General features: G+C 46.6%; 1 protein-coding gene across 4 annotated transcripts in view; it reads right to left on the bottom strand.

Annotated features, from left to right (window-relative positions):
- Positions 1-935: 935 nt before the first annotated feature.
- The window catches only part of mad1l1 (mitotic arrest deficient 1 like 1), a 35303-nt gene continuing 23275 nt past the window's right edge, over positions 936-12963 (bottom strand). For 2 of the 4 annotated variants that reach the window (XM_040187076.2, XM_040187078.2), the window contains exons 18-19: positions 1359-1554; positions 936-1276 (exon numbers count right to left, since the gene is read on the bottom strand). In XM_040187076.2, coding sequence (XP_040043010.2) covers positions 1405-1554 — 150 coding nt within the window. In that variant the 3' untranslated portion in view covers positions 936-1276; positions 1359-1404. The remainder of the gene's footprint in view (positions 1277-1358; positions 1555-12963) is intronic. The other 2 variants (XM_040187077.2, XM_078079555.1) reach the window with 1 other exon arrangement.

Here is a 12963-nt window from a genome sequence, read left to right as displayed (position 1 = left end):
CCCACGTTTAGCAGGACGATTTCAAAGTCCTTTAGGGACACAGCGGTGGTCCTCTGCAGACGTGGAATAACGTTTCCGAGGTCAATTTAAAACAAACGTACAATATCGTTAAAATACTTTTTGCATTAATCTCGGCCACATTAATCGCATAGATTAATACATTTATGTTGACAGCCCTAATAATTAATATTCTCTCAGTTTGAGTTGCACACTATGTGTTATTGATTGCATTTGCATTTCAGAGCAGCAGGAGGTACAGTAGTTTCGTCGGGTTGACAAAAGCCTCGACGTGCATCGCTCAGCTAACATGAATCCCTCCAGAATATCACCTCTAGGTGAGCGCTGTGGGGGGGGGGCGCGGCGTGAGACATAATAAACAAAGGGAGTATGTGGCGTGTACAGAGCGGGAGGATGCGCTTCCTCCGGAGACGTGTGGCGGTTCTTCTTCTCCCAGCGTCGCTGTGACGAGCGGCTTCGTTCCTCAGACGCTTCCTTTGGTTTCTCGCTCGTATTTGACGGCTGCTTCCTCCTCACGCCGGGTTTATTTATGCCACTTTCTCTTTGGTCTAGAAATTTCACTCGTTTTATCTCTGGCCTGCGTAGCGCAGCATTCTTAGTGAGTATCAGGAATTAACGACGCCGCTGTGATCTGCTGCTGTGAACAATATGAATGAGAGGAAACAACATTTGGATCCAGGCAGCAGACGGACGCTCACATGAGGAATCCGCTGTAATGCAACTGTGGAAAACATTTGCATCCCTGTGAAAGATCCAGTCTGCTGGTTTGCTTTCCTCCATCTTAAGACTAAATGAGGGTGAAACACGTAGAAGCGCTCGGCACTCTGTCCGGGTTGGAGTGAGGAAGAAATATTGAAGATCCAATACTACATTTTGTCCCCACAGTCGAGTTCAAAATGTGATGAAGGGAAAGGTTGGCATGTTTCATCTTTTTATTTTCAACATTTGTGAGAAGAAGCCAAAAAGATCATTTTCCAACAGTAGAGAGTACAGAAAACTTCCTCTTCAAGACAAGCAAATAAAATGATTAAAAATAATAAAAAACAACTTTATGCGGCATCACTGAATGAAATAGTGATGAAAAACAAAGTTCTCATTTTGATAAATCCTGTTAAGAGCAGGGAGAGAAAAAACAAGCCCCCTCAGAGCTTGTTTGGACACTGGATTGGACTCCTTAGATCACATGAGAGGACGCAGAAGATCCACAGGAGCACAAAGGTTTCTCCTCCCAGTGCGTATTTAACTTCCAACTGTCGCACTGTAAAAAGAAAAAAATATATATATATTTATTCACTAGTCGAAAAACGTGTGAATATTCAACGGTGAAAACAGGAAATTACAGGTTAAAAGTGATCCCATCTCGAATGTAGTCGACATCGATTTACTTCAGATCGTGGTCTGCCGGCTGAAGAGGTCAAGGGTCACCGCGGAGAGGAACGCCGGGAGGCTCTTCTGGTGATGCAGGTGGAGCGCCACCATCTCGCCCAGAGTTTTAGAGAACTCGGTCTCCATGAGCTGCATGCTTCCACTGGAGCCCTACGTGCGCAAAACACACACACGCACACGCACACACACACACACACACACACAGTTATCAGAAGACAATGCACATTATCAAACATTAGGACCTGGATTTTTGCATGCAACTCCAGAGAAAAACTTTCAAAGTGAAGAACACTTCAAGTTGTTGTTGTCTACAGGGGATTGTCGTGTGCATCTGTGCGTGTGTGTGTGTGTGTTTCCCATTCACAGCAGGGTGAAGGTGTCTAAATCTGTGTGGATTAATTAAAAGGAATGAGGAGCAGCTCGGGGCGATGGAGTGGAGGAGGAAGGGATGAGGGAAGCGAGGGATGAAGTAATTAAAGCATCGCAGGATGGAGGACGACAGCGAGCAGCAGAGATATTGAGACGTCGGAGGAAAGACCGGCGTCACGTGACCGAGTATTCCACCGGTATCACCAGAAGGCTCACACTGCACGCCGCTACGCCGCGTCCCACGTGGACACTTGAGTTCCGAAAGGTCGAGCGGGTAAATGTCCCGTCTGTGATTTGGAGCTGAATAACTCGTAAAGGTTATATATGCCTTTTTAAAAATTAATCCCTCTTGAGCTTCGCATTATTCCCTTAAATTTAAACAAACCTCAGCTGTAGCACATTGGAAAGCATTTTGGATGCAGGAAAAAAAAAGGGTAAAGCAATCAGTGTGCTTCCTCACACACAGCGGGCGAGCTTCACTTCCGCGTGAACAGTGACAAATCTCCGAGGTGGGTGAGATGGGTGAGGAGGGTGAGGAGGGCGCATGACCAAACTAATGACTTTGGCAAGCGGGCTGCAAACCGAGGCTAAACGGCGCCTGATGAAATCGGGCCCGACGACTTCCTGTCTATATGCAGACACCCACAGCAGCTCGAGCTAACTTCGAGCTAGCATTATGCTAACAGGAGTTTTAAGGTCGGTGGATTTTTGGCGGTGAGTTTGTGTTTTTTGTCCTTATTTACTTACTTATTTATGCGTTCTGCTTTAATGGAGTTTCGCTCGAAGAGAAATAAGAAACACGTTGAAAAGTGACGGCTAAAGTCACAAGTTTGTTTGTTGACAAATCAGAGCCGCAACTCTCGATTAATCTGCCGATCATTTTCAAGAATACCTACCTAAGTATTATATTGTGCACCATACCAGCTATATATATATATATATATATATATATATATATATATATGTAACAAATTGTTACAATTGTAACCATTCTAACTTCATCCACACTGCACCTTTAAAAACAGAGTTTACAAGGTGTTTCGACAGAGCAGCGCAGCAGCTCTTCTTCCTCAGTATTTATTGGCAATTATCCCGTAACGACTGTGTACAGTGAAGAGGCGGAGGGGAGAAACCGGGCGGATGACACGCTGCAGAGGCTCTCCAGCCGGATTTGTCGCGGTTATGTGGTAAGCGCCTTAGAACGCCGCCGTGGTATTTTACATTTAAACGTGCACTCCTATTAAAAAGTTTAGGATCTTTCCACGTTAAAAACAGTGAGGATGACATTTCTTACCATTACTTTTGCCGTTTATTCCGCCAGGCATCGACCTTCTGTTGTCTTTCAGAATAGAGGTACTTTCTTTACAAAAGGGCTCCGATAATTCAAGGCGTCTCCATCTGCTCGAGCAGCGGGACGCTCTCGATGCACAACGGAGCCACTCAAACACTCGAGAAAGAGACGCATCTGCCTCCGAGGAGCGTCTCCCACAAATGTGCTCTAAATGCAATTTCACCGCTCGGGCCTGAAAACGCTGCGGCCGGACCCAGCCGAGGCTTTTCTAATCACACACCAGCTTTATCCAGCCGTCCTCCCGTCGCTCCGCCTGAGCGCCCTCACTCTGCTGCCTGTCTCCGGGGGGGGGGGGGTTTCTCCCCGAGAGCGACGCCGTACCCGCACAGCCGCCGCTCTCATCAGAACATGGAGACGGACGCCGGCAACGTGGGACACGCACATCAAAGCCCGGTTACCATGGAGACCTCAGAGTCTGCAACACGAGTTTTCCCGCGGAATCTTATTTATCTCCTTACATTCTTCATCCTGTGCAGCGTGAAGCCCGTTGACATTAGCGATCATCACGCCAGAGACGATTCATATCGTTTGAAATGATAACGTCACACCAACGAACAGGAGCCACGAACATAGAAATCCAAACCGGAGCGGCTACTTTTGTGCTTGTGTGTCGGACCTGTGTGAGGAAAATAAAGATAGTTTCATACTAATGATCTCTGTGTGTGACTGTGCGCTCTAGTCGGATGAGCTGCTCCTCAGGTTGAATAAATTACAATTCTTTCAATTGTTAACAGATGCTACACAAATATGGTGCATAACTGATTTAATAAAGTAAGCATGCTCATCCAGTAAAGTAAAGCTGCTTAAACAACTAAAAATTGAGCTGGAATAGTTTTTCAGCTGATCTGCCTGACTAAGTGCTGCTTACGGACTTCATTAAATAATATTCTCATGTGGTTCGAACACAACGCTGAAAAGTTCAGATGACAGATTTCATTTCTGGTGATATTTTGGAAGCTAAATCTACCAAATGTAGCTTTGGTAAACATGAAACGTGTATAATATGAGGGCTGAAAAGTGCAGTCCCAGTTGGAAAAAAGAAGCTTTTTTATTTTTTATTTCATGTAACCCAGAAGGCCACACGGTTAGCAGGACTTGTTATTTTTTATCCTACGCATCTCCTTCCTCTTGGGTGGAGAAAATAAATAAGTTAAGGTCAAGTGTTTTTTAAATCAGCTTTATTCAAATATTGACCTTATCAATGAACATTTGCATATTTACGCTTCCTTATTAGGGGTTTTAAACCCGTTCTGACCTTTCTGAAAACAACAAAAAGTTACATTTGAAGACAACTTTCCTCATTCAGGAGGCGTGAGCGTCACGCAGGAGAGTCTCTGCCCGACAATAAAAACAGAGATGGAAGACGGACGAACGTTTCCTCAGGATCAGCGATAAGAAACAAAGACGTACGACGTCCAAGGAGGACGGACCTCAACAGTGGAGACGAGGAGCGCGGCCTCGTTCTTCCCCTCCTTTCAATCGTCGACCCAATTAACGGAAATCGATGCTGCCTGGCATGAGATGCTGGGGGGGGGGCCTCACAGTGACCTCATCCACCCGAGGAGCCGCACGCCGCCTGAATGACAATCCCGACGTAGACCGAGTCAGTAATTGTAATTGTGTTCTGCTCTTCTGTCCTATGTGGTGTGTTGGCTCAGTACTGCAGCAGCAGCAACAACCCATTTGTTAACATTACAACCAAAAAACTGGTTTAGTTTTTTTAAGCTCTCTGCAGCCGGTGGAATGCGTTTACAGCGGCTCTCTGCTTCCTTCACACGCGGCATCTCGTTGCTGAGGAGCCGCCTTAAAGCGCCGGGTCGTTACACACAATCACCTCACAACCCTCCTCCCCCCAAAACACCCCCCCACCCCCCACCCCCCACCCGACTGAGGCCAAATAACCTCAGACTCTTTCTACCGACGCGCTCGCCAATCTTCCCCCGCTCCGCTCTCCATCCCTCTCCTCCCCGTCTGCCACGCGGCGCTCATCCAAAAAGCACTGGGTTACCAGGGGCAACCGCCATGCCCGACATGGCCCCTGTTCTAATTTGTCTGGCTAAAGTGGCGTTTCATTTTGAAATACTTATAGAAAGACTATGTGTGTACGTGTTTAAATTACACACACACACACACACACACACACACACACACACACACACACCAATCTTTATTTGAATATGATGAGATAAGACTTTAAATGGCTAATAATAAGTTACTGCTTCTTTTCATATTTAAATATTCAAACAATTACATGATTGTCGCATGTAAATGAACCAAACTTGATTAAATGAATCCGTATTAATCACGTCAGTGTAACAGACTATTACTGCTACACTAATTTGGGTGGTTGTGATGCAGGAAAAGAAAGCGCAGATAAAAAGCAGAAACCACAGGACTCGGAGGAGCCGCGCGTTCTCATTTCCATCCTTGATGAGACGTTTCCATTATCTGAATAATCGTCTCTGTGAACGTGAACTCGTTGAACGCACTCAGACGGCCTCGCCGGCCCCCGCAGACTCAACGTGCGACTTTGCACCGATCTTCTGCGACTCCATTTGCGTGACGGACGGGCTCGTATGGAGGTGGTGGCGCGCAGGTCGCGGCTCACCGCACCGCTAACGAGGGGCTCCTCTGCTCCCCATCTAAAACATCCGATTCGCTTCCCATTCACACTTTGATCTCTTCCCCACGTGCGCACCCGGAAACCGCCCCAGCGACGGCAGACAATTCCACCGCCCCGGACGGCGAGCGGTGGGTTTAAAACAAAAAGGAAACAAAAAAGAGAAGAGAAAGCAGAAGGCAAATACATTGAATAATCAGAAGTATGCAGATGATGAGCTTCCAATATAAATGCTGATTTTTTTTTTTCTCGCAGTCGGGAGGATGTCAGAGAGTAGAAAAGTAATTCTATTCATATTTATGTTCTAATCAGCATATTGTTTAGTTTTTAAAGCGGTACTCATCGGTCTGCGCAGTAATTAATATGTAACGGGGCACATTTACTTTCTGAACGACTGATGTCCGGATCGTCAATTAAAACAGGGAATCGGTTCAGTTTTGACTTACTGAAACCTGCCGATGTCGTGAATCAACTCATCCGGCTCACGACGGTGCTCACGTTCCTGCAGGCGGAGCAGCAGCCGTCTCTGACTGCGGCCTATTAATAAAACCGCAGGCCTGCGTTCGATTAGAACTCCTTTTCAAAGCCTCCTTCTTAACATCTCACAGCCGACCCGCTAAAGAACACGGCCGACCGTCTTTGTCGGCGTCCGTGTCCTCACTTCCTGTCGGAGGCAAAGAAGATGAGGATGAGGAATTCCACCCGCTCAAAAAGATCCATCGAGTCGCGTGGGAGCCGCCGCCTCGCGTGCGGCGTGCGTGAACGTCGCTGGTTGAGCTTTGTTCAGTCTCAGGCAGCGGCTCATCGAGATTACGGGAACCGTAACTGTGTCCTCCTTGGTTCTGAACAGCAATTTCCTGGTGTTACCGTTTTTAATTATTTTGTCATTGAGGGGGGAAATGTGTTTGACAGATGCATCTCTGCTCTGCCCTGAATGTCACCTTTGATGAGTGATTGACAGGTTATTAACCAGCTAGTTAAAGTGAACGACCTCTTGTGAGGAATTAAACAAAGTCTGGACTTTTACACAATGAACCCGTCCAATCCATTTAAAGACCGGCCGACATATCAAACACTTATTTTATATGCAGGAGGACTGACAGCTCAATGGAACACGTAATATGCTGCATGTATTTCAGATCAAACTCAAAAAGCGACCGGTGAGCTGCTGGAATGTGGAGGCGCTCGGCAACAGGTGAGTTTTCTCTAAATGAAACGTGAATGTGCAGCAACACGGGAGGTGTGAACGTCTCGTAACGGAGCGACGCGTCATGGAAATGAGAATAAGGTTGTCACATTTACGGAGTAGAGGAGGTCAGTGAAGGTCTCACGCTGTGAAGCTGTGGAGCCTGTCAATCACCCCGGCTACATACGGGGATGGGCGGCACGACCAAGGGCCGCATGCAGCGCCGACAAAAACAACATTATGTTTACTTTTTCAAAACGTTTCAATATTCGCTTTAAAAAACACAGATATTTGAATATATTCGAGATATATATATATGCAGCTATAAAAAGCCTTGAAAGATATTCGAATATATTCGAATATCTGGTTGTGCATTAGACACGTCAATAACAGGACAAATTAATACAATGAGACATAACTACTTGTATAGGTAATTTATTTAAGTTAACATAAAGATAAGTAAATTAACGGCCAAGACTCACTCTCTCAATTTAAGGTTGCGATTCTTGTCCCAAAGATGTCAGGCTTCATTCAGTGATTGAAGTTTCTGTACTTTTACTGTAAAATTGAAGTTTTACAGTACCGACATCGAACGCTCCGAGCGAGCTGTGCCGTAAACACAGAACTTTTCCTTGGCATGAAACGACAAATAATCAAACCAGTGCATGAAGCTGTTGTAGCTTCTCTAGTCTGTTTTATTCATGCAATATACAGTCAGTAGTCAGGCGCGCGCCCACCCGCAGTCGCCTCTGTTGTGTTGTTTTTTTTTTTTACATTTGAATATTAATTTTCACATTCGAATAGTTGTTTTTAACAACTATAGAATATGTGTTGACATCCCCAGTGCGAACGTGAAACATAAACCTGCCTCATGTCCGAGCCGCACGACGACAGCAAGAAACCAAATTAGAGTATTTGGAAATAAATAAACCTCGTATATATAATTTACTTTAGCTCCATTACTTCCCATTATATATATATATATATATATATATATATATATATATATATATATATATATATGCAGCTATAAAAAGCCTTGAAAGTTTATAGATCAAGTGCCACTTCTGTAAACCGTCTGTGTGTCGGCGGGAGATTGGGGGGCTAATTAGAAGCAGACACAAGCACTGCAGCCGATACAGCGCTGCACCCGTAGCACGCCGCTTATCTTTGCTCACTGAGGGGGAAGTGAAGAGAAAACCTCACTCCACAAATTTAGCATTTAGCTAAAGTGCAAAAAAAAAAAAAAGTTGCAGCTAAATAAATATATGTCATTTTTCATTCCTTAAATTCTCACTTTAATCCGGGTGCCGAAGAATCAGCCACATTTCAACTGGCCGCATCAGCCGGGCGATTCGCCGGCGTCATGCTAGCAGCGGCTAACGTAGCCCCGGGCTGCGAGCCGCCAGCTACAGAGGTCTAAACCCCCCCGACCCCCCCAAATATGAACAAATATCAGACTCCACGCAGCTCCGTCCGGGGCCACAAAGGGCTTCACTCTACTCCCCACACACGCTCTCCTGCAAAGACGCTTTGATGTGGCCCCTCAGAAGCTACCGATCCACAACAGCATCCATCCACTGCACCCGACCGGAGACGTGGCGGTTAGGAGGACACACACACACACACACACACACACACACACACACACACACACACACACACACACACACACACACACACACACACACACACACACACACACACACACACACACACACACACACACACACACACACACAATGTGACAACTCTGGCGTGGGAGCTGCTCCAACCGCAGTTGGACTTCAGCGCGGTTCTGGCGGTATCGCGTTACCATGGAGACAGCAGACATATGTTTTCCGATTGAACAGAGGAGCCAGGGATGCCGACAAAGCGTGCGCACACACACACACACACACACAATGATACATACATACATACATACACACACACACCCCGAGGACAAGCGAGACAGGAAAGTGTCAGGAGAAATCAGAGTGAACATTCTGGGCTTTCTCCATCGCGGAGGTTTCTCTCCCAAGGTTTAAACACAAAGTCGTACTCACTAATTTATTCTGCCTGTATTCCCATCAGCCTTTGTGTTTACTGTTTATTAGCGCTTTGCTCATGTTTATCTTCATAGCTATCAGCGATATATCAGAGTGTTTTGTTTCAGTCAGTGAGCAAAGTGAGATTCAGTCCCCAGCATGCGTTCCTTCTGTTTCCGAAATATTCATAAACACCCAGTCATTAATACTGACACACACACACACACACACACACACACACACACACACACACACACACACACACACACACACACACACACACACACACACACACACACACACACACACACACACACACACACACACACACACACAGTAATCATAGATAACTTAAAAGAAATGAGAATTTTGAGGATGAAACTCATGACTGATATTTCCCCCCCCTGTTATTTCAGTAATAAGAAACCCATTTTGCACAGAGACAGATTTAAGATAAACAGGCGGCGCACGCGGACATTCATTTGCATACTCGAACAATGGCGCCGCATCTCAACAGAACATTCTGTTACAGCCGCCGTGGTCTTTGTTCTGCAGCGAGGAGCTGCACAATTATGCCCCATAACGATAACCACGATTTTAATATTGAGATCACGGTCAGTCGATACAATTACGCGTGCATTGCTGCTGCAGGCGGCCGGCGTCGCACGCCAACACATTCTGCGGCGTGTTCACCTGCGTGCACGCGTCTGTGTGAGTCTGTGATGGAGAGGACAGAGCAGTGACAACGTGGTCAAATTAGAGACAGAAATTCACATGCCGTCATGCAAATAAGGTAAATAACATTTATTCAGTTTGTTTGATTCAATAACAAAGTAAGGAGCTGATCTATAGGGGAGGTAACTTCAATATATAAGTGAAAAGGTTTTTCACATAGTCACTGTCATGTTACGCTCAGCTCAACGAATGCAAACATCCGCTGCTGCAGTATTTTATTTAAGCTCTCACCAACACGACCACTTAAACGCCAATTCCTCAGTTGAGCATGTTCCTTTAATAGTGGCGCAAAAATCGATTGACGCCTAATTAACTGTCCGGCTTAACGTGTGTGTAAGGATGAGCGCAATCATAAACAGGATGGTCCTCTAACTCATCCGTGACCGTGTTTATACCGGCCGGCTGCTGTTGTCCCGTCACTGGCATCCAGTTTATGAGGAGCTCCCTCATTACACTTTACTTCCCATTCAATAAATAATAATAATAATAAAATCACCGTTATTGTTTTAAGTAGCCAACACTCCAGTGACATCAGATCTGATTAGTCTAAGAGGCAGAGGGGGCGGGGCTTATCACCATAAACGCTTTTGTGCGCCCGACCGACCGCTTCAACTGTCATCGGCAACAGTTTTGAGCTGTTATTATAAACAATAATGTTAATGAGTCGACCATCCGGCTTCTAGCCGCTAATCACGGTGCTCAGAAGATGTTCTCCATCGACGGTCCTCTCACACACGATTCATGCTGTCTTTTTTATTTATTTTTTTCCTTTCTCAAAACCATCGGCGCGTCTTTTCTTTTCTTAAACGCTCGGCGCCGCTCTCCTCTTCCTCCCCCCCGGTCGCGTGGGAGCGTGCGTCAGTGAGCCGGCCCTGAGATTCTATCTCCCCCTTTCATTAGGAAGGGGAGAAGGCGCGGAGATGGAGGCGTCAAGGAGGTGAAGGGGGGGCGCGGGGGAGGTAAAGAGTAAAACAGATCGAGCGCATCGGTCGAGGGGGAACATGTGGAACTTTAGCGTCTCCGCTGTGGGCGAGTGTGTTTACTTGTTAATGAGCTAATCAATAGCAGCGGCTGCTCGGGGAGATTACTCACAGAGACACACGAGTCGGCTGCTTCGCCTGCAGCTTCCCGCGGTGGTTGTTTTCTTCAACTAAAGTTGCTCCAATGGAGTTTCTCAATTTCAAGTCTTTATCTGAAAAATGCTTGGCTTCATTCAGAGTCTCGTCAGCACTACAGGGTGACAATTTGGTCTATTTTCCTAATAACTTAGAGGGAATTAAGAAAGGGGGGATGGGGGGAAACTAATTGTTGTGAGTGCATAAAAGAAACTTCCAACAAAGTCATTATTGCGTTTTGTCAGACTGACTTTTATGGACTTTGTGTTCGTCTGAGCGCTGAAACGGATACTCGTTAACGTCGCAAGACTCCGAACTTCTGGAGACAAGCGCTGTAAATACTCACAGTTGAGACGTTTGTCTCGCTGATTAGCGGAGCCTCATAAATGCATAATCACTGCTGCTAATCAGCCCTCTCAGGGTCGAGCTACAGATATAAATGTGCAATTTATGCACCTTCTCCCTCGTCTAGAACCTTCCTGTCGTCACGGGAATGGATTGACAGACACTTTTTATCCACATAAACCAGCGATGACTTCTTCTCGTTTGCAGCATTAAAAGAAGACTGTCGACTTTGACGGCCTTAACCTCTGACCTCCCACGACTTCATAATTTAGTAGATCGATCAAAAACAACAGCAAGAAGGTGCCAATATGGCGAAACTCCTCTCAGGAGGAACCGACCCCGACTGCATCCAGTGAGCTCAGTTGTATTTATGTGCGATGACGACACAAGGCCTTATACACGTTATACAAGTAAGGACGAGCGCCACTGGACGCGCGCGGCTGCTCTGCACCTGAAATGACTCTTCGCTTTGAGACGTTGCACACTGCTTCTGTGTGGCATTTACTGTTGACCCGCCAACTAAACATCCCTCGACTATTCAAGATGACATTTATGTTCAGACGCTGGAGGGTTGAATTAAAACATCGGAGCGACAAAGACTGACGAAGACACAATAAACAAAACGTCCCTCTCTGTCATTATCACCATCATCATCATCATCATCATCGTCGTCGTGTCTTTGCATCCCGGTTCAAACTGGACGAGTGAAACGCAAAGAAAAGAAGCTCGTTGTGCAATTTAACTCAAAACATTTCAATTAACAACTTATGGTAATGTTTGAGGGCTGAACGGTGAACCTGGATTAAGGGGCGAAGAAAAGCCTTTGAATGGAAATGGGACAAAATGAATGAAGGCATGAGGAGCGAGAGGGAGGGAGGGAGGGAGGGTGGGAAGGGGGGACGTGACAGTTGCAGGTTAAACAGCTTACGCCACAGGAGGGGGATTTGTGTGCCTCTGCTAGAGGGGGATATTAGCAGGATTATGTGGCAACCCTGTTACTGAGGTGAATAACATTAGAATCCTATTTGTAGGCTTCCCGTCCACAATCCCGGAGTAGCCCCCCACTCATCCACGAGCGCACGTATCAAGCACGTTACGCAGGTTATGCACATTGTCATCAGTGTGTGTGTGGCTTTAAATGTGAGTGCGAGGGTTGTGTGCCTCCTGTAGGCCAACAGGTATGTGCGTGTCACACAGAGAGCACCTTGCATACTAATAGAGGAAGTCTTAGCATCTGTTACGTGTGTGTCTTTGCACATCTGTATGCATGAGGGACGGAGGTAATTGTGATGTGAAGGAGAGGGGTTGAGAGTGTGTGAGCGCAACACTGCGCAGTATGAGGGTATTACGCCGGTGTCTGAGGTTAACGCATATTGACAGTGAGTTATCTCTTCTGGCGGGGTCGCAGGTGGGTTCGATGCAGCCGATCGGACGTGACGAGTGGGGGGGAGGAAACACGCATGTGGCCGCCCGCACGCCGCGCTCGAATCCCCGTCCACACCTCGCGTTCTCCTGGACTCCCCAACACCATTCAAACGCGTTCTCGAGCCATCGTCCCGCGCCAAGGTGACGGCTCCCGTGTCGGCCCTTGCTGGAGGCCGCCTATCACATCGCAACGCGACGCTGATTAGCTCGTGCCGCACACTCCGATCAGACAGATCAAGAGGCAGACAAAGACGGGAGAGAAGGTGGCGTGTGTGGGGGGCGCGAGGGAGGAGGGAGTAAGGAGACGAGTGCGAAGGGAGAACAACAAGATGATTTATTTTACTGTAAAGCTACTTTAAAAGAAAAAAGGAGGATTTGTTCAA

The sequence above is a fragment of the Gasterosteus aculeatus genome, chromosome 9, assembly GCF_964276395.1.
Source record: "Gasterosteus aculeatus chromosome 9, fGasAcu3.hap1.1, whole genome shotgun sequence".
In the NCBI taxonomy this organism is placed as follows: Eukaryota; Metazoa; Chordata; class Actinopteri; order Perciformes; family Gasterosteidae; genus Gasterosteus; species Gasterosteus aculeatus.
The sequence above is the reverse complement of the archived record's forward strand: the minus strand, read 5'-3'. Positions and strand labels throughout refer to the sequence as shown.